Source organism: Crotalus tigris, unplaced genomic scaffold, assembly GCF_016545835.1.
Source record: "Crotalus tigris isolate CLP2741 ecotype Arizona unplaced genomic scaffold, ASM1654583v1 scf7180000018549.3470463, whole genome shotgun sequence".
NCBI classification, from domain to species: domain Eukaryota; kingdom Metazoa; phylum Chordata; class Lepidosauria; order Squamata; family Viperidae; genus Crotalus; species Crotalus tigris.
In genome coordinates this window covers 2004763-2025610 of record NW_024097072.1, presented here as the reverse complement: position 1 = coordinate 2025610, position 20848 = coordinate 2004763, and the positions used below count along the sequence as shown (strand labels likewise).

General features: G+C 43.2%; 1 protein-coding gene across 1 annotated transcript in view; it reads left to right on the top strand.

Moving 5' to 3' along the window:
* LOC120312918 (phytanoyl-CoA 2-hydroxylase interacting protein) overlaps nucleotides 1–8491 on the top strand; it is a 29108-nt gene extending 20617 nt beyond the window's left edge. Inside the window, exons 3-5 of the mRNA XM_039354262.1 lie at nucleotides 2016–2190; nucleotides 4516–4633; nucleotides 6745–8491. Coding sequence (XP_039210196.1) covers nucleotides 2016–2190; nucleotides 4516–4633; nucleotides 6745–7279 — 828 coding nt within the window. The 3' untranslated portion in view covers nucleotides 7280–8491. The remainder of the gene's footprint in view (nucleotides 1–2015; nucleotides 2191–4515; nucleotides 4634–6744) is intronic.
* The last annotated feature ends 12357 nt before the right edge of the window (nucleotides 8492–20848 follow it).

The following is a 20848-nucleotide window of genomic DNA, read 5'->3' as shown; positions in this document are numbered from 1 at the left end:
ATGTGCTTGCGGTTCTGAAAGGGCTTTAAAATGTACCCCTAACCATCTGAATAGTATTTGGATGAAGAGTGAGCAATATAACCTACTTCTTCCTTGGAGGCTTCCATGGGCATTTTTTACTATGACCTTAACATGGATATTAGCGATTCGTTCAGCCCAGGGAACTATGGGAATTGTAGTTTCTAAACCAAACTAGAGATTTATGAGATGGAATTTTCTCATCATTAGAGCTAAAATGGCAATTGGAATGCCCCATTTGTATTGCACAGGTTGCTTGAAAATAAATCTGATAAAAAAAAAATGATTTGTAGTTCATGATGTTCTCTGGAAATTGACCAGCAACCATTAACAGAAAACCCAGGAGGAGAGGAAAAACAAGATCTGTTAAACTTTTGATATATTAGAAAAACAGTGCTTGAAATCTCCTTCTCACGGTCAAGTCTGTATCTGATATCCAGAATGGTTCTTTCAGGAATGATAAGATCCAATCCTTCCAATGGAACTACATTTCACAGAGCCTAGGATGCTAGGAATTACAGTTGTACATCGTTTAGGAATTCTCAGATCCCTCACCTTGATTGGTCTCATGCATAAAAGAAATTAAAATTCCTTTCACTGACTGAAGTTGGCTGATCCTGGATGTGTACACACACACACACACACACACACACACACACACACACACACACACACGATACAGGTAGTCCTCGACTTCATTTAGTAACTGTTTGAACTTACAAAGGCACTAAAAAAAGTGATTTACGACCGGTTCTTGCATGTATGACCGTTTTGGCGTCCCCACGGTCACGTGATCAAAATCCAGGATCAGATGATCAGCATCTGTGACTTTCCCAGCTGACTTCTGACATGCAAAGTCAAGAGGGGGAAGCTAGCTTTGCTTAACAGTTGTGTAATTCACTTAACAACTGCAGGGATTTGTTTTCCAATCGTGAGGAAACGGTCATAAAATCGGTTGCTTTTACAGCCCCCTGGTTTCGTGGTGGATATTCTGGTCCCAATTCTGATCGTCAAGTCCAGGACTTCCTGGAAAAGCAATTTCGAAATGCCACTGTCCCCAGCCAAATTAGCAAAATAGCACCGTGTTGTGAACAACTGTAGGAGAGGCTTTTTGCTCACCTCCCCTCTGAAATGGAGTCACTAATTTGGATGCTTCTTAGTGGGGTCAGTTGCTATGGAAATGCTACTTCACATTTAACTATTTCCCCCCCCTCCCTGCAGTTAGATGGTTTCCTTTGCTTCCCCCCCTCCTTCTTTGCATGCCGTTGCCATGGAAACAATACTGCACTGCAGAGGAATATTAAAACCTGTTGGATGTGGCCTTTCTCCCTCTTAAAAGCAATGTTCCCTCAAGTGTTCTGTCTCCTGTTCGATCAGTCCACCCACTTCAGGAAAGTTCATTTTTTTAAAAAAACAAATCCTAGCAGAGGCTATTTTTTACCCAAAGCGATCAACCTTGCACTTGGTTTGTGCATCTGTGTGCCTAAATGCACATGTCACACATATACTCTCCCAAAATGGTACTGTTTGGAAGAAGTCTAAGATGGACCTCTCCCTTTGATATTCTAGTTAACTGTTTGCAGGAATTTTTAATAATAATAATAATAAAGTTAACCATTTTGTTATTAATTTAACAACCATAATGATTCACTCCACAAATAGGACAAGAAAAGTCATAAAATAGGGCAAAACTCCCTTAACAAGTTTCTCACTTCACAACCTAAATTTTGGGCTCCGTTCTGTTTTTCCACCATATGAATGTCAGATTGTACAAGTGTACAACTATACATGATGCGAGTTATTTCCTTCTGGTCACAATGCAATGGTATCATGACACACCTGTGATGTCATGGTGGCTTGTCCTAGATATCCATGTATGGTTTCTTTAGAATCTCTTCCCTTTCACTGTCAATGATCTGATGATGTTCTAACAGTCTTGGTCCCGCAAAGCCCGTGGGCCAAACAGCTGACAAAGCCTGGCTCTTTTCTTTGTGTAGGATGTCCCTACCAAGCTGGTAGCTAAGGCAGTGGCCCTGCCAATGACGGTGAGGGGCCACTGGTTTCTGAGTCCCAGGACAGAGTACAGCGTGGCAGTGCAGACTGCGGTGAAGCAAAGTGATGGAGAGTACCTTGTCTCTGGATGGAGTGAGACGGTCGAATTCTGCACAGGAGGTGAGTGGGCAAGAGAAAGGGCCAGTACAAAAGGAGATTTCCATGCCTACCCAGTAGGTTTTCCGCATTACGTTGAGCGACAAAAGCATTCTATCTGATCAAGACAATCCACTGTAACGTCTTCTGATGAAACCATCCGCAATCCCATACTGTAGGACAGTGATGGCAAACCTTTTAGAGACCGAGTGCCCAAACTGCAACCCAAAACCCACTTATGTTTTCTCTTTTTAAAAATAATTTTCGCTAAACATTTTTTAAAAGGAAGATAAAAATGAATGCATACTAATGTAAAGTAAGACAAAGAAAAAAAGTAACACATCAAAGAGAAAGCTAAACGTGCAAGAAAGGAAAAAACAGTAAAAGAAGATTAGAAAGAAAGGTACAAAGAAGTAGCTTCTGATTTTCTTTACAGCAATAGCAATAGGACTTAAGACTTATATACTGCCCCTTAGAGCTTTACAGCACTCTCTGGGCAGTTTACAATATGCATACATGTCCTCCAAAAATCTGGGTCCTCATTTTACCAACCTCGGAAGGATGGAAAGCTAGTCAACCTCAAACTTGTCAGGATCAGACTCCAGGCTGTGGGCAGAGTTAGCCTGCAATACTACATCCTAACCACTGCACCATCAGGGCAGTTATAAGTACAATCATAAATTTACCTCTAACTCTAGGGTCACAGTATTATTCCATTTTCTATAATCTATCCTGTCTAATCATCAAAAACCATAAATTCATTTTTTTCTGTTTTGTGCAAAAAGTCTATAAGGGCTTTCCGGTCAACAACAAAGTTAGGGATTTTGCCTGATCAAAGAAGTCAACTGAGCCATCTCGGCAATTCCTCCATAGTGGTTAGTGCTGAATCTTTCCATTTTGGGGGGGCAAAACAATAATCCTGCTGCAGTTATAGACAAAAACCAAGTTCCATGACTTTTTCCCAACTGTTTGTCTACCGGTCCCACAAAGAAGATTGTATATTAATCTTTAAAATCCTTCAAATCGATATGCATATTTGAATCCAGACTCTTCTAACTTTTTTTTTGAAAAGTTTTATACACATTTATTATTACAATACAATAACCCTCCCTCCCTCCCCCCCACCCCAACCCTCCGCCCCTCACTTCCCAGAACTGATTACAGGGTTAAAAAAATAAGCAAACAAATTCTAGCTAAGCTTATCCAACTATACCAATAACCAAATCCCTAAAATACTTTAACTCAAATACAAACAACTCCAAACTATAAGTTAATCTTCTAACTTTCTTAACACATCCCCCCAAATGGTAAAATGTCCTTTGAATCCCTTTTGGAAAAGACCTTGGAGGTCAGCTAGTCCAACTTTCTACTTAAGCAGGAGACCCTATAACAGACATGTCAAACGCAAGGACCGAAGGCTGGATGCGATCTGTGAAGTGGTTTCATGTGGCCCGTGAAGCCATCCTGGAAACAGTGAGGGAACGGCCCCCGCTACCTTGGCCCTGGCCCAGGCCAGCCGGGAGCCAATGTACAATTTTGTGGTGGCCATCTATGCTGAAATGCATTCAGTCTTAGCTCCATAAGCCCCCCCCCCCCCCGAACATTGAGGCTCCTCCAGTGGAACATGCCTTGGCACTTGCCCGGTCCCACCCCTTCTGCCAGAGACCCTCAGATCTGTCCCACTCCTGCCCAGGCCCCCACAGGCACTCTTGACATGAATGATGTAGAGCTGGCCATGCCCACCCAGTAGGCCACACCCACTCCATCCACGCCCACCCAGTAGGCCACAATGCTGATGCGGCCCTCAATGAAATTGAGTTTGACACCCCTGACCTATAACATTCCAAACAAGTGGCCGTCCAACCTCTTCATTCATTCCCTTGGGACAGAGAGCGATTTCTCTCCATTGATCTGCCAATGGGCGCTCTTCTGCCTTTTAAGTACTTGCGCAATCAACTTTTGGAATGCCCTTGCTGCGTGCAAAAGCACGCCACACACGCAACTGTTGGAAGTTTTCAAAGCCAAGCAGTCGAGGAGAGAAAAAAACACACATGGTTGAGCTGGCTGGAAGACAAGCTCCAAGCCGGTGGGAATTGGAACAGGCCGAGGGGTGCTGAAAAGTGGTAAATCCAGATTTTGCCATGCAGCAAGCCTGGCTGTGTAGGAGGGAAAGGGCGTGCCACCCAGGAGAGAGAAGTGATAGGGAGGCAGGAGAAACCCGCCCGAGGCAAAAAGATGCAACGAGAAGGCGACGTGTGGAAGGGGAGGGGGAGAGAAATTTGCCACGGAGGTGTCGCATGAAAAAAAAAACTGCTTTAAAACATCTGAACCTCTGAATGTTCCTTGCAGACTATGCTAAAGAACATCTGGCTCAGCTGCAAGAGAAAGCTGAGCTCACCTCAGGCCGGATGCTGCGGTTCACGGTTTTCTATCGGAATCACACTAAAGAGTATTTCCAGTACGTCAGGTAAGCGTAATCCGTGAATGCATGGGACAACCAAGTTGTGTGTGTGTGTGTGTGTATGTGTGGGTGTGGGTGTGTGTTCAGTGATAATGACCATCTACCCGTTTGCCAATCTCTTGTCTTCATCCAAATTCTTCCCCTCCTGATAGTGATGATTCAAAACCTGGCTGGGAGGTGGAGATGAGAGAAGTGACTTCACTCCAAGAGTTAGATTTGGCCTAGAAGCTTTCCGTTGCCATTTCTATAGTATTAAGATCTAGTGTTTGGCATCTTTCATCTTTCAGGTGTGTGGACTTTCAACTCCCAGAATTCTCCAGCCATGGGGAATGGCTGGGGAATTCTGGGGATTGAAGTCCACATCTCTGAAAGATGCCAAGGTTGAGAACAGCACCCCAGGTTGTAATCTTCTGATCTGGTGTCATAGCTTGGAGCAGGAAGAAGAAAACCTCATTATGAAAACGCTAATTATAGCATCCATTTTTTTTCATATCCATCCGTCTATCCGTCTGTTCTCTCACCCATCCATCCATCCATCCATCCATCCATCCATCCATCCATCCATCCACTTTTTTCAAATGTACCAACAGTGTCTTATCTTTTACAGTTAGAGCTTGTTTCAAATTTTCCATGAGAAATGAGAATATAGTCACATTCCTCATTATTCCCATACTGATACATAGACATTAAATTTTAGCCTGTCCTTCCAATGAATTCAGAGCAAGGGTGTCAAACTGCAGGCCCGTGGGCCAGATGCAGATGTGAAACCGCGCCCACCCTAGTCCCGTCAATGGGGAAAATGTCGTGATACGTCACGACACATCACGTGACGTTGCAAGCTTGACACCCATGATTAAGAGAATTCATCTCATTTTTCTCTTCCCATGCTTCAGTTACTTCAACATCACTTCCTGCAGATGTTCTTTTGAACTTCAGAGAGTGTATTCATCCTTTCCTGCTCCTAGCTTAAAACTTAGAACCAGCACATAACATGATCTCTCATAATCACTACACAACCTGAACTTAATTTATCCTTCCTCCAAAACCTAAGACACAACTAGACAACTCTTGCCCCCCTGGGTCATCATTTCAGGGATATTTCCTTACCAATTTCCTTTATCAATGCTTTCAACAGCGGCAGAGTTTCTAATGAAAAGTTCTTAAAAATTGAGGGTGATGTTCAGAGATATATTTGCCTTGTGGGTAGCCCATATTGAGCTGTATAGCATAGTCAAAGATCAGCAGTTGACCACAGGAAACCTTTTATGACATTTTGCATTGTGTTATAAAATGTTTATAACTCTTATATTATAAAATGGGTTATACAATTTGCCAAATTTCAATTCTAAGGAGTCTTGGGACCTGGATTTGGGGTGCCTTCTGTAATTTAGCATTTTAGTTCAAAAAACTTTGCCCTACCATAAACCAGTTTGCCCAGATAAAGGTTCCGGATATGAGCGTTGTAGTAATGTTTGGATAGCTTGAAAATGCTCTGCTTAATGTTTATCCTTGCAGCACAGGTAGGCTATGCCTGGCTGAGAGTTACCTAGCAAGCTATGTAGCTGAGATAGGGTTTACATGCAGGTCTCTCTAAATTTAAACCTTAATTCTTTAATTACCCTGCTAATGCTGATTTCCCCTCCCTGAGCTAGGAAAATGGAGGATCCCTGAGTCACCTCACCTGCTCTCAGACAATGTTTAATGAACATTCTCTAGTTTTCACTTGCTGAAAATGGAAGGCCTGGGTGGAACTATAGCAATGAAGGCCTAACACCCTGTCCCAGGGAGGGGGCACCTTGGCTCTTTTATGACTTGTGGACTTCAACTCCCAGAATTCCTGAGCCAGCATGAGGGAAACTATGGCCCCCTCATGATTCGTGGACTTCAACTCCCAGAATTCCTGAGCCAGCATGGCTCAGCTTGGAAACCTCTCCCTTTCCCCTCAGCATGGCTGGCTCAGGAATTCTGGGAGTTGAAGTCCACCAGTCATAAAAGAGCCAAGGTTCCCCCTCCCTGTGGCCTATCCTAATGCCGATTTGGTTTCCTCCCAAATGTAAGGTTGGCCTGAATCCTAGCCTCTTCCTTTTCCTAACGATCTGTGTCTCCCGTCTGGCCAGAATGCACTGTGGAAACGTCATGAAGCCCTACTTGAAGGACAACAGTGGCAGCCACGGCTCGCCCACCAGTGGCATGCTCCATGGCATCTTTTTCAGCTGTAATACTGAGTTCAACACCGGCCAGCCTCCCCAAGACTCCCCTTACGGCCGATATCGTTTCCAGGCGCCCGCGCAGCGCCTTTTCAGCCCCAACACCAACCTTTACTTCGCGGATTTCTACTGTATGTACACTGCCTACCATTACGTCGTCCTGGTGCTGGCGCCGAAAGGTTCTGCCGGCGACCACTTTTGCCGGGAGCGACTGCCCCAGTTGGACATTTCCTGCAACAAGTTCCTGACCTGCAGCGTGGAGGACGGCGAGCTCGTCTACCGTCATGCCCAGGACGTCATCCTGGAGATCATTTATACGGAGCCAGTTGACCTCAGCCTAGGAGTCCTGGGGGAGATCAGTGGTCATCAGCTGATGAGCCTCTCGACAGCCGATGCCAAAAAGGATCCAAGCTGCAAGACATGTAACATCAGTGTGGGGCGCTAGAGACGGGAAAGGGCAGGGTGGAAGAGGGAACAAATCCAAATAAGGGAGATCTTGGGGAATCCCCTGGCCCTTCAGTGTAAGTGTGACTGTCTTGAGAACTGGGTCCGCCTTGGGTTAAGGGGATGCTGGAGAAGTTCCCCCTTTTTGCTGTCCTGGCCTCCCTCCTCTCCCCTTCTCTCTTGCATGTTTCCTTGCCATTGTAAATAAGGTTTTGGACTTGGGAAGTGAGAACGAGAGAGAGCATGCAATCAGGTCAAAAGCTGAAGGATCTGCGGTTCCAAGTTTACTGAACTAAGGACAGCCCCCTCGGATTTTTTGAGGTCTCTCTCTCCAGGAGAAATAACCGGTTCTCTTCCATTTCCCAACCCAAGCTCAAATGGACATTTCACTTTGCACACATAGCAGGTAGTCCGGCCAGTCTGATGAACAAGAGGTCTCCTAAACAATCTGTCCTAACTGGAAGTGTTTCTCCATCTCCTACTTTGCCCCTTTGGGCCCATTTCTCCGCCCAACGTACAGTGTCTTTTTCACGGGTTCTTTTCATCCGTAGCACGATTAACTTTTTTTTAAGAAGTACGTTGAAGGTTGGAAGAAGAAGTCTTCCCACCCCAGTTTGGAAGGATCCTGAGTTAAGAGCTCGGCTGGCGCAAAGACCACTTCAACTAGGCTTAGCGGTGGGTAGAACGGGTTTGTGATCTGCTTAAAGAAACCTGGGATGGGCATGTAGGCTAGAGAAGGAAAACAAAGACGAGATTTACATATTCTTTTTTTTTTTTTTGCTCATTTCTACAGGGTGTGACACCTTATTATTTATGTCTTTTATTTATTTTGACTGAAGAAGGGGAGAGGGAACAACAGGTTCTAACAGGTGTGCTAGAAACTGGAATGCTGATGGGCGATGTTGCTATGCAAACATGCCCAGCTTGGCTTCCCTGTTTCCCATGATAACTGGTTACAGATCTGGGCTGGCAAAGCTCATACCTGCATCTCATTCTGGGTCTGGGTTCTGAAGATGGAGGAGAAAGAAGCCGGAGCCTCATCCATAGTGCAGGCAGGAGAGTAAGACGGAAGACAAATCACTTGCAGTTGGATCCTCCCCCCCCCTTCTTCTTCTTGTGCCATATCCCTTATCGGAAGTTGGCGATCATGTTGGGCGATCCTGTTTTTATCAGCAGCCCCACGAAAAAGTGCTGCTGAGTTTTGTCCAAACCGGTCCCTTAGATTTTGAAGCCACGATGTTCTTCTTCTGCCTGGACCTCGTTGGCCTTCAATCTTTCCCTGGAGGATTAAACGGAGTATGCCGTGTTTTTCTGGGTGTCGCATCACATGTCCGAAATATTCTAATTTTCGTTTTTTAATTGTTTTGATGATTTCCCTGGGCTTTCCCAGGCGGCTTATCCCCTCCTCATTTCTGATCTTGTCAACCCAGCTTATACGTAACAGCCGCCTGTCAATCCACATTTCAAATGCTTCTAGGCTCTTTAGGTGGCCTTCTGTCAGAGACCAACTCTCTACTCCACAGAGCAGGATAGAAAAAATATAGCATCTGACAAGCCTGATTTTCAGTCTTATGTCGTGACCCTCTACTGTTGTGATTCGTTTTTCTTTTTTCTTCCACAATGCAGAAGGACTCGTAGGCCGATAGTTCCAGCTTTCATATCTTAACTTTGCAGCGCCCATTAAACTAGACTGCGATTTGTGATTCCGCAGGACGTGTGAGCCTTGCTATCGCCGTTTGCAACCCATGGTTTATGTACCTAGGAACAAGCTATGACTCACCCCAATAGTGGCTTAGGGCAGAACATCACACCTGAAATAAGCCTAATACAGGTAGTCCTTGACTTACAACCATTTGTTCAACAAGTTGGGCCTCCCCCGTTCCCTGGGGCACCCCTGCTCCGCGTAATGACTGCAGTGGGGAGAGCCAGGATTTCATGGGTGCCTGGCTTAAAAACAGCAACAGCTTAATGACCGTAACTCTGGGTTCACTTGTGGTTGAACGTTGAGGACCACCTATCTACCTACCTTACATAGCTTTCTCTTCCCTTCCCTTCTTTTTCCCGCGATGGAGAGATCACAGATCGAACGTTTCTCCCCTCTTTGCACCCAACTTCAGGTTTTGATCTCAGCAGCCACGAGGTGCTGCAAACGCTGGGACTTCCAAGGACAGTGACAGCTGCACCACTTAAACCTCTTTGACCAGAGACCTAATGCGCCATTCAGGAAGTCGAGCTTCTTGTTTCACGCTAACCATGGCAAGCAGCTTTGGGCATCCACCAGAAGGAACAGAGGGAGCTTCTCTTGGCCTGTAAGGAGAAAAGATTATTTGCAGCCACTCCCCGGCTCGGTGCAGTCTCAACGTGCCCTTGCCCAGTCCATCACCGGGAACCAGCTTCCTAGGGACAGGCTAGACCTGCTCTTGGCAGCTGCTCCTCACATCTGCCAGCCACCCTCTTTATGCTGAAGGCTTGGCCTCCATCTTAGGGAGTTTTGTTTCTATGGCTTTTCTTCAGTTGCGTGCGTGATTACTTCCTTTTATCAGGGGAAAGCTGCAGATAGCATCCTTTCTTTCTACGGGGAAACTTTGAGAAGGCAGCCTAACTGGAAGGTCAAGAAATTCTGGGCTTCCCTTCTTTACTCCCCATTGGTTGGTTCAGATGTGGCTTGAGATGGTTGTGAGAATTCATTTCGTAGCAGCAAGTTAGCAGCCTGAGGCCTGGAAGGAAGCCAGCCCCACATTTAAAAGCCCTTTCTCACTCCAGAGGTGATTTGAAGAGAAAAGACACAAACACAGCCAACTGTCATCAGATACTCTTGTACCTTGAGAAGATAATTTCCTGAGAGCACAAAGAGAGATAAAGAGGGTCACAAGAGGCAGAGGAGTCAAGATTTGGGGGGGGGGGCAGGTCTTTGGAACTTCCAACAAAGCCAGCCTCCAAATCTATCAAGCCAAATACAACCCAAGATCAGGTAAATTTAGTATGCCAGATGTGTAAAACCTCAACCGTTCCTATTCTATTTTTGCAGTCTAGCGGGCGGCACACCAGGGGCTTTATCAAGCCTCAGGTGAGCTGACATAGATGACTGGTGGGGAACATTCAACTCTTGTGCGTTCAGCATTCCTGGATATCTGCCTGCAAAGTGTGCTCCACAATTCTGGTGGGTTTCCAGACTATATCCCTAGTAAGCTTGACTGTAAACCAACTGATTGTGGTAGAAAGGGGTTTTCACATATAGCTGGTCTGCAATTATCACATTTCCCTGCAGCTCAGCTCTCTGCAGGAGAAACGTAGTTGCATTGATGGGGATCAGAGACGACGAGAAGGAGGACCGTAGATCCCAAGGGTGCTTTTGGACAAGGCAACTGGACTTCCTTGTTTTTTCTTTGAAGACGTTTCGCTTCTCACCCAAGAAGATTCTGAAGGAGCTGAAGAAGCTTCTTGGATGAGAAGCGAAACGTCTTCGAAGAAAAAAAACAAGAAAGTCCAGCTGCCTTGTGAAAAAGCACCCTTGGGATAACTATGACCTGGATGACTGATATGATCTCTATAGACGAGGACTGTAGATGCTGCAAAGCTTCTCTAATCTATGTCAGAGGTCTCCAACCTTGGCAACGTTAAGACTTGTGGACTTCAGCTCCCAGAATTCCACAAGTCCACAAGACTTTAAAGTTATCAAGGTTGGAGACCCCTGATCTAAGGGATTCCAAAGCAAAATGTGCAGCTGTGGGCAGATCAAATGCAGAAAGAGCTTCTGATGGAAGAACGTTGAATCTCTCACAGAGGATGGAGAATTCCACTGACAAGCTCCATAATAGAGCTTGATCGTCGTATGATAAGGCTGGCTCCCTTGACCCTGGGTTCAATGATTGGCATATATTCCCAGAATCCCAGCCTCCCAAATTTTAAGTATATAAGAACCAATAAAGTCAGGTTTTAAGACGAAGAAGCATCTCCATGGAGGTGGTGGGGAAGCTTCAGGACCTTAGGTGTTTCTTTATTTATGACACAACTTTTTGAGCTTCCCAAGTGTCCAGCTGTTCAGTGAGGCCAACTGTGTAGTGTTTGCTGTGTGCTGTAGCAGTACTGTGCCACAAATGCTACTAGCGTTAATAATAAGGACATGGCTTTTTCTCTGCTAGCTTTTTTATTTTCCCCTTCTCTGTGTTGCCCTGCCTATTGCAATTTTTGGCCAACTGTTAAGCGTCACTTGCTCCAGGAAACGCTGTCGGTATTTAGAGGCTGTCCGTAACTCTTCCCAGCTTTGTATGTGTACCCTAAGAAACCCCAATGCCATTTGAGGCTGGATTTGTATCACGCTTTCTCCAGCTGGAACGTGAGAACACAGCAGCGGGGGGAGCTGTGAGATTGTCATCAATTTATTTCAATAAGGAAAACAGTTCTCCATTTCATTCCCAAAGTGACGAGACAATGTTCTGCCACCTAAAAAGCACAGACTATGTGACAAGCGGGTAAAAGTTACTACAACCATAAAGATGGAGAGAAATTATTTTTTTTCTGAACAGAGGCTGTGAAGCGTTCCCCAATCAAGTAGCTCACAAGGTATCGAACAGTTAGATTGTGCTGTTAGTCCTGATTGATGGAAATTATCTGCCAGCCAGTCCTCTCCCCATTCAGAAAGTCTTTTCATAGTGCAATTTTGTAATATTTATTCAAAACTAAAGCTTCGTTCAAGGGTGCTTATTCTCAAATCAAAGGAATCTGGGCTGCGCCCCAACTTAAGAGAAAGATTAACTACCTAAAATGAATCTATTTAATTTTATACAGCAAAGCAAGAGAGAAGCAAGATAATTTTATTTTGATCTTTTTTTTTTCAGTGCTGGAAATGTAATGCAGAGGTCTCGTGTAATTGGATCAGGGCATTTTATTTGATGAGGTTAATCAGGTTATGGATAAACATTGGGCAACTTTTATGGAAAAAAGGGAGGGAAGAAAAAACATTTCAGGGAGGGTTTTTTTTTTAACCATCTGGAGGAAGTCCTTGACGGGAGAGTAAGCCTATTTACTATATTTAACTATCCATTTAGATAGAGTTATATGAAGTGCAGTTGTTGGTAGGTCCTTGGTCCTGGTACAGGTAATCCTCAACTTTTGACCACAATTGAGCCCAATTTTTTTTTGTTGCTAAGTGAGACAGTTGTTTAAGTCACTTTTGCACCATTTGACGACCTTCCTTGCCACAGCTGTTCAGTGCATCACTGAAGTTGTTAAGTTAGTCACACTGTTGTTAAGTGAACCTGGTTCCCCCATTGACTTTTTCTTGTCAGAAGCTAGCCAAAGTTGATCAGCTGACCGAGGGACTCGGCAACCGTCATAAATAGGAGCCGGTTGCCAAACATCCCAGTTTTGATCATGTGACCCTGGGGATGCTGTAACAGTCGTGTGACAAACGGTCATACGTCGCTTTTTTCAGTGCCGTTGTAACTTTGAAAGGTCACTAAATGAATGATTGTAAGTTGAGGACTACCTGTAAAAGCTGCAGAGTTTTGACTCAAGAGAGCAGTCAACTATTCATGTTGTCTTTTAGGCCCAGGACAGGTGAAAGGCCATTCTCCCTTAGAACAGTGTTTCCCAAACTTGACAATTTTAAGGCATGTGGACTTCAACTCCCAGAATTCCACAGCCAGCATTGCTGGCTGTGGAATTCTGGGAGTTGAAGTCCACATGCCTTAAAATTGTCAAGTTTGGGAAACACTGCCTTAGAAGATGCTAAGACTGTGCAGTACATGGGCACAATGAGAGTGAGGTGGAGAGGGCGACTCTAGCACCCATCTGCCACTCCCTAAAACTGCTACCCCTTTCCCTAAGTTTGCATGAGAGTTGTTTGCAGCTGTAGCAATTCTTGGAAAACTCATTTGGTTTAAAGAACTGCTGGCAGATCCCTTATTTTCCTTGCCGGCCCCTTTTTAAAATCTTTGATGCAGAATGGTGAACAACCCTGGAAAGTGCGTGCCAAATATGGAGCGTTTGAAGATGATTTGCCCTTTTCTGTTCACGAGTATCCTCAATATTAAGTAGGGGTATAGTGCAGATTTGGGAAAGGGGATAGAAGTAATCTTTTCAAAAACCCAGGGATAAAGTCAAAATAATTTCCCTCCGAGTGTTTTTTTTTTAAATTATGCTTTTAATTTTATATTCCTTTCCCTCCAAATCTTCATAATGTGAATTCGAGAAACATTATGTTCAATGATCCTCAAAGCACATGTTTAAGGGAAGATGGTGTTTGAAGTTGTTGCAGAAGATCTTGGCTTTGATTTTCGGCAGCCTCGGAAGGGCTGCAAGAGATGCTTGTCTTTATGCTGGACAATGACTGTCAAGCAAGGGAGACTGTTCTTCTCTAGAGGAACAGGGCTCTGATCCAACACCAAGCTCTCCTACAGTGCTAACCCATATAGCAAAACTATAGGATGGCCTTCACTGAAGCGCGAGCCTATTAAATGGGGGGCTTCCAAACTACAGCACTGATGTATCTCTTTCATAGTTTCCAAACTGTGTGACCAGAGATCCCTCAACGTGGTAAGTTCCAGAGAGTAGGACTTTCTAATGGGCATCTGCCCTAGTCCCATCATTTTTCCTACAGTGCAAAGAAACGGGAGAATGATCCCATATGAAATAGAAGTACGCCTTAAAACAGGGGTCTTCAAACTTGGCAACTTGAAGACTGGTGGACTTCAACTCCCAGAATTCCCCAGCCAGCTGGCTGGAGAATTCTGGGAGTTAAAGTCCACCAGTCTTCAAGTTGCCAAATTTGGAGATCCCTGCCTTAAAATGTGTTCGAGGCATACTTCGAGGCATAGTTTGACTTCAGATGGGATCATCTGAAAATATATAGTCAGTCTCACATACGAGCTAAACGTATATCGTGAAACAAGGTGTTTTTTTTTTTTTGGTTCTGACTGTTCTGTGTAGGTCTTTCCCCGAAGGTAGAAGACTTGGGAATATCATCCCCCCTCCCCTCTCTGGTGTTAATCAATCATTTCCTTCTTTCTAAGACAATTTGGGAAGGTAGAATTTTAATTAAGATTGCAAAACAGCAAAAAAAGAGATAATCCCTTCTCAAACATCAAGGTCCGATTTTCATGTCCTTTGAATGAAAAGTTTCTTGCTGTTGGCGACGTTGGCTGAGGATGATGGGAGTGGAGTGCTCCCAACCCAAGGAATGGAGCATCTGCGCGTGTCCTAATGAGTTCAGAAATGTATTTAGGTATTTCAGGAATTGTCTTGAGTCTTTAGCAATTCCTGTTTTGTTTTGTTTTGTGTGGGACCTGTCTGAGGATCAGGATCTTTTGGGCGGTGTTCCAGGCAGAAAGCATCAAGTCTTAGAATGAGGCAATCTTTGCCTTGACTTCCTGGTTGCGAAGCAACCTCACAACTTGGCCGTTTGATGATCACAGCCTCTTCCCCATCACCCCTGCATGTGGCTGAGAGAATTTGAGCATGGCAGTCACGCAACAGCCCAAACAGCATCAGTGATGCTTTTCCAGACTGTATGTTATGATGCACGCTGTCAAACAATACCTGAAGCAAAAAAAAAAAAAAAAAAACTGTGTTGTGTTTACAGTGTGGATCAATAAACAAGAACCTGTGTTGAAATACTTCTTCTGTGGGTCTTCTTTCTTTTTATCCTGCCTTTATCATTTTTTATAAATAACTCTAGGTGGCCAAGTACCTCCTCTCTCTGTTTTTCATTTCTTTTATTCTGCCTTTATCATTTTAATTAATAACTCAAGGCAGTAAACATATCTAATGCGCCTTATTTTCCCAACAACATTGCTGGGTTGGGCCCAATATCACCCATCTGGCTTTCATGCCTAAGGCCTGATTAAAACTCACACTTTCCTGCTTTCTAGCTTAGTGCCTTAACCGCAAGACCAAACCGGCTCCCAATAATAATATTATTGTCCATTCCAGCCTTTAAAACATCCACAATTCTCATGTCTTAATAGTTGGCAGATTCTGAGTTCAGCAGAAATGCATAATTGTGCATAATTATACCAATCAGGAAGATGCACAGCAATAAGCCATGTTTTTACTCCCCCCCCCACTTGTGCCATTAATGAGAAGATAAGCAGAATTAATCCTTCTGTGGGAGGCCTTCTGACACCCTCCGAAATAGTACATTTCAATGTTACCCAAAGAACAGTTATCCCATCAAAACTTGGCATCGGTTTGGACGTATCTCTGGTGAACTGCCTGAAAGACAGGGCAAAAACGGAGGTGGATTCTTCCAAAGCTTTTGCCAAGTTCTAATTGGAAAGGAGGGCAATTGAAACCCCTGGACTTTTCAGCCTCCAAGGTACACATCACCCACCCACTCTTTCTATTCTTATTTGTTAGCAGTGGTTGCTATGTGCTACATACGTGCCCTTTACAATTCGCTTGGAACGAAATCCTGGCAAAACGGCAATTAGTCTGCAATTACCTCAAATGCTCTATGCCTATTATCCCACCAGAAATATTAAGCATTACGCATTTTTAAACAATCGATGAAGAACCGGCTGGACTACTTGTTCCCTCCTCCTTTGTGGCTGGACACGTTCTCTGGCTTTTCACGAGTTGCAATTCCTACAGTAAAGCATATGCTATTACCAGTGAAAATATGAGCCTTCTCTCTCTCAAAAAAAAGCCAAAAGTAGTACAATATCTTATTTGCTCTATTTACAACTTTGGATACATTACCCAAAGACCTGACTTTCTGGAGAATCTAGACTAGAATCCTAGCCTAGAGAAAAGAAGGACTAGGGGTGACATGATAGCAGTGTTCCAATATCTAAAGGGTTGCCACAAGGAGGAGGGGGATCAACTTATTCTCCAAAGCACCAGAAGACAAGACAACCATGGAAGGAAACTAATCAAGGAGAGAAGCCACCTGGAATTAAGGAGAAACTTCCTAACAATGAGGCAATTAACCAGTGGAAAGAGCTTGCCGTCAGAAGTTGTGGGTGCTCCATCACTGGATCATTCAGATCATTTATCTGAAATGGTACAGGTAGTTCTCCACTTACAACAGTTCGCTTAGTAACCATTCAAAGTTGCAACGGCACTAAAAAAAAGGTGACCTATGACCATTTTTCACACTTACAACCACTGCAAGCATCCCCATGGTTATGTGATTTTTACATTCAGATGCTTGTCAACTGACTCGCCTTTATGTCGGTTGCAGTGTCCCAGAGTCATGTGATCCCCCTTTTGTGACCTTCTGACAAGCAAAGTCAACGGGGAAGCCAGATTCACATTAACAACCGAGTGACCAATTTAACAGTTGCAGTGATCCACTTAACAAAGGCGGCGAGATGAGTCGTAAAATGGTGCAAAACCTACTTAACAAATTTCTCAACAGCATAAATTTTGGGCTCAGTTGTGGCTGTAAGTTGAGGGCTACCTGTATAGGGTCTCCTGCTTGAGCAGGGGATTGGTATGGAAGGCCTCCAAGGTCCCTTCCAGCTCTACTCTGGCTGAGGAATTCTGGGAGTTGAAGTCCATGAGTCATACAAGGGCCGAGTTTGAAGACCCCTGCTTTAGAGCAATGTGCCTCAAACGTCCTACCGTTGTGGTGCAGATAAAATTCCTCAATTTTCCATTCTGGTTTTTTTTATTAGTTTTATTCATTTATAAGATAAAATGTGAAAATACAAGAGCAAATAGTAGGGGACAGCAGTAGAAAAAGGGAAAACAAAAAAGGTGTGAAGAAAGCGAGGGGAAGAAACAAAAGGCATTGACTTCCGACTCTCTCTGTTGCAGTAAAATCAGACATTAAAATCAAATCTCAATTGTTTTTACATTTCTATAGTAGTATGCTCTAGCCCATTTTCCATTCTGTGTGATCACTGGCTACATTAACTGGGTACTTTAATCCAAATTAATTGGGGAAGTCAATGCACCAATAATAGCTGGATCCCCAAACTCTTAAAACCTACATTGATTATCTCCACTTTTTAATGGTTCTTTGCTAAGAAGCTCTATCAACTATCCATCCAGGAGCTGAAGTCTTTTAAAAATGGTAACAAATCTGTTCTTGGTTCTTTTCGAAGAACCAAGTTTTTATTTACCTCTCTTCCAAGTTTTGCTTATCTTTCTTTCAAGACTGTGTAAGGAAATTCCACATCCTATTTTATCTAGCACCATAGCCTGGAACGTTAAGCTTCAAGCTTCATAGCTGAATCTAACATCTTAGTATATTTTTTTTAGCTTTGTACAAGAGATGATGTTGCTTCATCTTACCTAGTTGGTGGCTTTCTCAGGCTGGCACGTGGGGTATACATTAAATGAATCAAATAAAAAAAAAATAAACAGTTTTTTAAAAAATCATGTTTTGCAGAACAGGTTTCCAAGGGATCCCCTATCCAATGTCACAGAAATGGGTAATCCAGAGATATCTCCAACCTGATCATCCTGGCCAATTATCAGGGATTGTAACAGTTCAAGTATAGTGACTTGGCAGGACTTCAGGTTTTTCATCTTATGTTGCTGATCCCAGTACTCACCTCCCTACCCTACCCTAATATTTTATACTGAACAACTGGAAAGAAAGACAACTTGAACAGATCTGATTAGGCAACTCCCAAGTCATGACCTGTTCTCCATTCTTGGTGCCAACTGAGATGCCTAAGGCATTTTTCTGCTAAAATGTTCCTGCCCAGCCTTGCCAAGAGATGGAACCTAGAATTATTTTCTTCACCAAGTGTAGACTTCCAAAAATTACAGCAGTTACCACGAATGGACAGCAAACGGGCTTCTGAGACGGGAACGGATGGACTGACCGATGGATGGGCTGGCTGAGGAATTCTGGGAGTTGAAGTCCACAAGTCTTAAAAGTTGCCAAGTTTGAAGACCCCTGGTCTATGAATTACTTCCTACCCAACACATCCAGTCCACAATCTTCATTGTGAGGTAACCTTTGAATTGCAGGTTCAAGCCTGAAACATGTAGCCTGATCTTTGGATTTCATCCCTTTCCCCCCATCCTTGCTTGCTACAATATCTTGCCTCAAGCACAGTTCAAAACATCAAAAGCTTTGCCATTATTTAATGCTCTTTTAATTACCCCTATTAAAGAATTCCCTGGCGAAGGGGACACCATCTAACTAATCCTGGCTGCTCTTGCAAAAACTAAGAAGAATAGGGATTGCATAGTAATTGGGTGGGGACATCCCAGGGCTGCAGACTAGTCTGGGTACTTGAATAACAGCTCCAGAAAAAAAACAATGACATGACACTTTCCATATTGTTGTCAAGAGAACCACACAAACATGAAATCACCAGGAGTCAAATTAATTAGATTATAATTTACACTAAAGATGTATTACCCAGTGGTGGGATTAAAATACCTGAACAACTGGTTCTCTTCTTTGATATAGGCCCAAGCCTCCAATGCCTAGAATGGACTTCCGGAAGTGGTACCCATGCACTTCCGGTGGGCCATTCTAGGCCTGGGAGGCCTCCTCCAGGCCTCCGAGGCCTAGACTGGACTTCCAGAGGCCAGAACAAAATACAATTTTCATTAAAAGCATCCATTGGATAACCATTCTCCTCTACAGAGGAAAATCCTGGATTTAAAAAAATTTCTTGTCCCGTTTTGAAAGTCCAGCTGGGCCAGCTTTAAAAATGAAAAATATTAAGAAGACATGTTTTGCTGCAATCATGACTCACCTGGTCACAGCCTTCCCTGGGAGCTGAGATGCGTAGTCTAAATTACAATAATTATTTTCCAAATTGCATCTAGGAATACAAACAAGCACTCACAAACTTGATATCAGTGTTTCTCAACTTTAGCAACAAAGATGCGTGGAGTAGATTTCAGCTCCTGGAATTCGGGGATTTGAAATCCTCACATCTTTAAGTTGCTAAGCTTGACAAATACTGCTTTATACCATTCAGCAATTTACTTCTAGGCGACACAAGTTCTCTCCTTTTTTGGCCAAGCTAAGTTGACTCTCATGATTTTATACCGAATCGGTTGCTTTGAAAATGACTGTCTTTGTGCTTCTGCCAGCTAATTGCAACACACCTAGGTTGGAATACAGAGGTAATTTCTGGCCTAATTGTTTAAACACAGCTTTAATTTTCTTCAAAATTGGGATATTTGCTGGAAGGACAATTCATTGCAAGTGTGAGCTCTTTGCTGAACAATTTCTGACATTCTGCATTATATTTCTTTTCTGCTGAGTATTCAAGGTAGCTTTTTAATCAAGGAGAGCTGCAAACCACAAAAGGAGCAAGTGCTCTTTTTTGTAACTTTAGAAAACTTAACAAAAACAAAATTTAGACACCATTTATAACCACCTCATTAGCACCACCTTATTGCAAAGCATTCAAAAGTATTATTAAAACACACCAGGTAGACTACCTTGCTACTGTTAAGCACAAACCTCAAGTCTATTTTCCTGGAAGGAGCCTCCAATGTTTCATTCTCCTGCTGATCTTAAAAGCTCTCTCCTATTCACAGGTGTTTCATTCTTGAAGCTAATTGAGCTTTCCCATACAGAGGATAATCCCTCAAATACTATTTAGGAAACAATAACTTTCAGCAGGGGTTTAGAGCAGGTAAACAATCTAATTATTGTTAATGTAATAAAAAGTGGCAGAAACTAAACGTAAGAACAGGAGAATCTGATAAAAATATAAAGGAAAGAATGGAAATTCTGGCAAAACAGTACATACGAATTAGTTACAAAGCAAAGGATGTAAAACTCTTTGAGCTGTAGAACAAAATATAGGAATATAACATTTGTAGAGAAAAGGGTGTATATTGCACGGTGCTTCAGAAAAATCCTGTTAACTTTGAATGTTAATAGATTATATGCATCTAATTAATTGAGATACATTTTGCTCTTTGTGGTGCAGTAATGTATTGATTTAAACAAAGTTAAGGACCCTCTGAAAGTCTTAAAAGAACTGACAGTACAGGCAGTCCTCGACTTACAATAGTTCATTTACTGACCATTTGAAGTTACAGTGGCACTGAAAAAAGTGGCTAATGACTGTTTTCACGGTTACAACTGTTGCAGGATCCCAGGATCACGTGATCATCTTCAGGGACTTCCCGACAAGTGAAGTCAATGGGGAAGCCATAATGTTTATTTAACAGCGGTGTTACTAACATTTAACAACTGCAGTGATTCACTTAACCAAGAAGTCCAGAAAGGTCATAAAATGGGGCAAAATTCACGTTAAGAATTTTGGGCCCAATCGTGGTCCTAAGTCAAGGACTACCTATATTTCTAGGTTTCTCTTCGTTATTCTGGATTACACAGTCTGGGTAACCTTGAAGATGAGAAAACAGATAAGCAACATCTCTTTGCAGGTTTTTCTTTTTTTTTTTTTCTTTTTCAAGGCAAGGAATTCTTCCTCAAACAATAAAACCAAACATTTTATTTGGTTACAAAATACCGGCACATACAAAGGTGAAACCAAGACTAAATGGATAAACTATGTCTCTTTGTAGGTTTTTCAGTTGCAAAGCTATCAAGCCCTCATGTGCTTTCTGAAAGCCTGCTTTTGAAAACTGAGCTGCAATGGCAGAACGTGGCACTTCCAGACAAAGCTGTGGG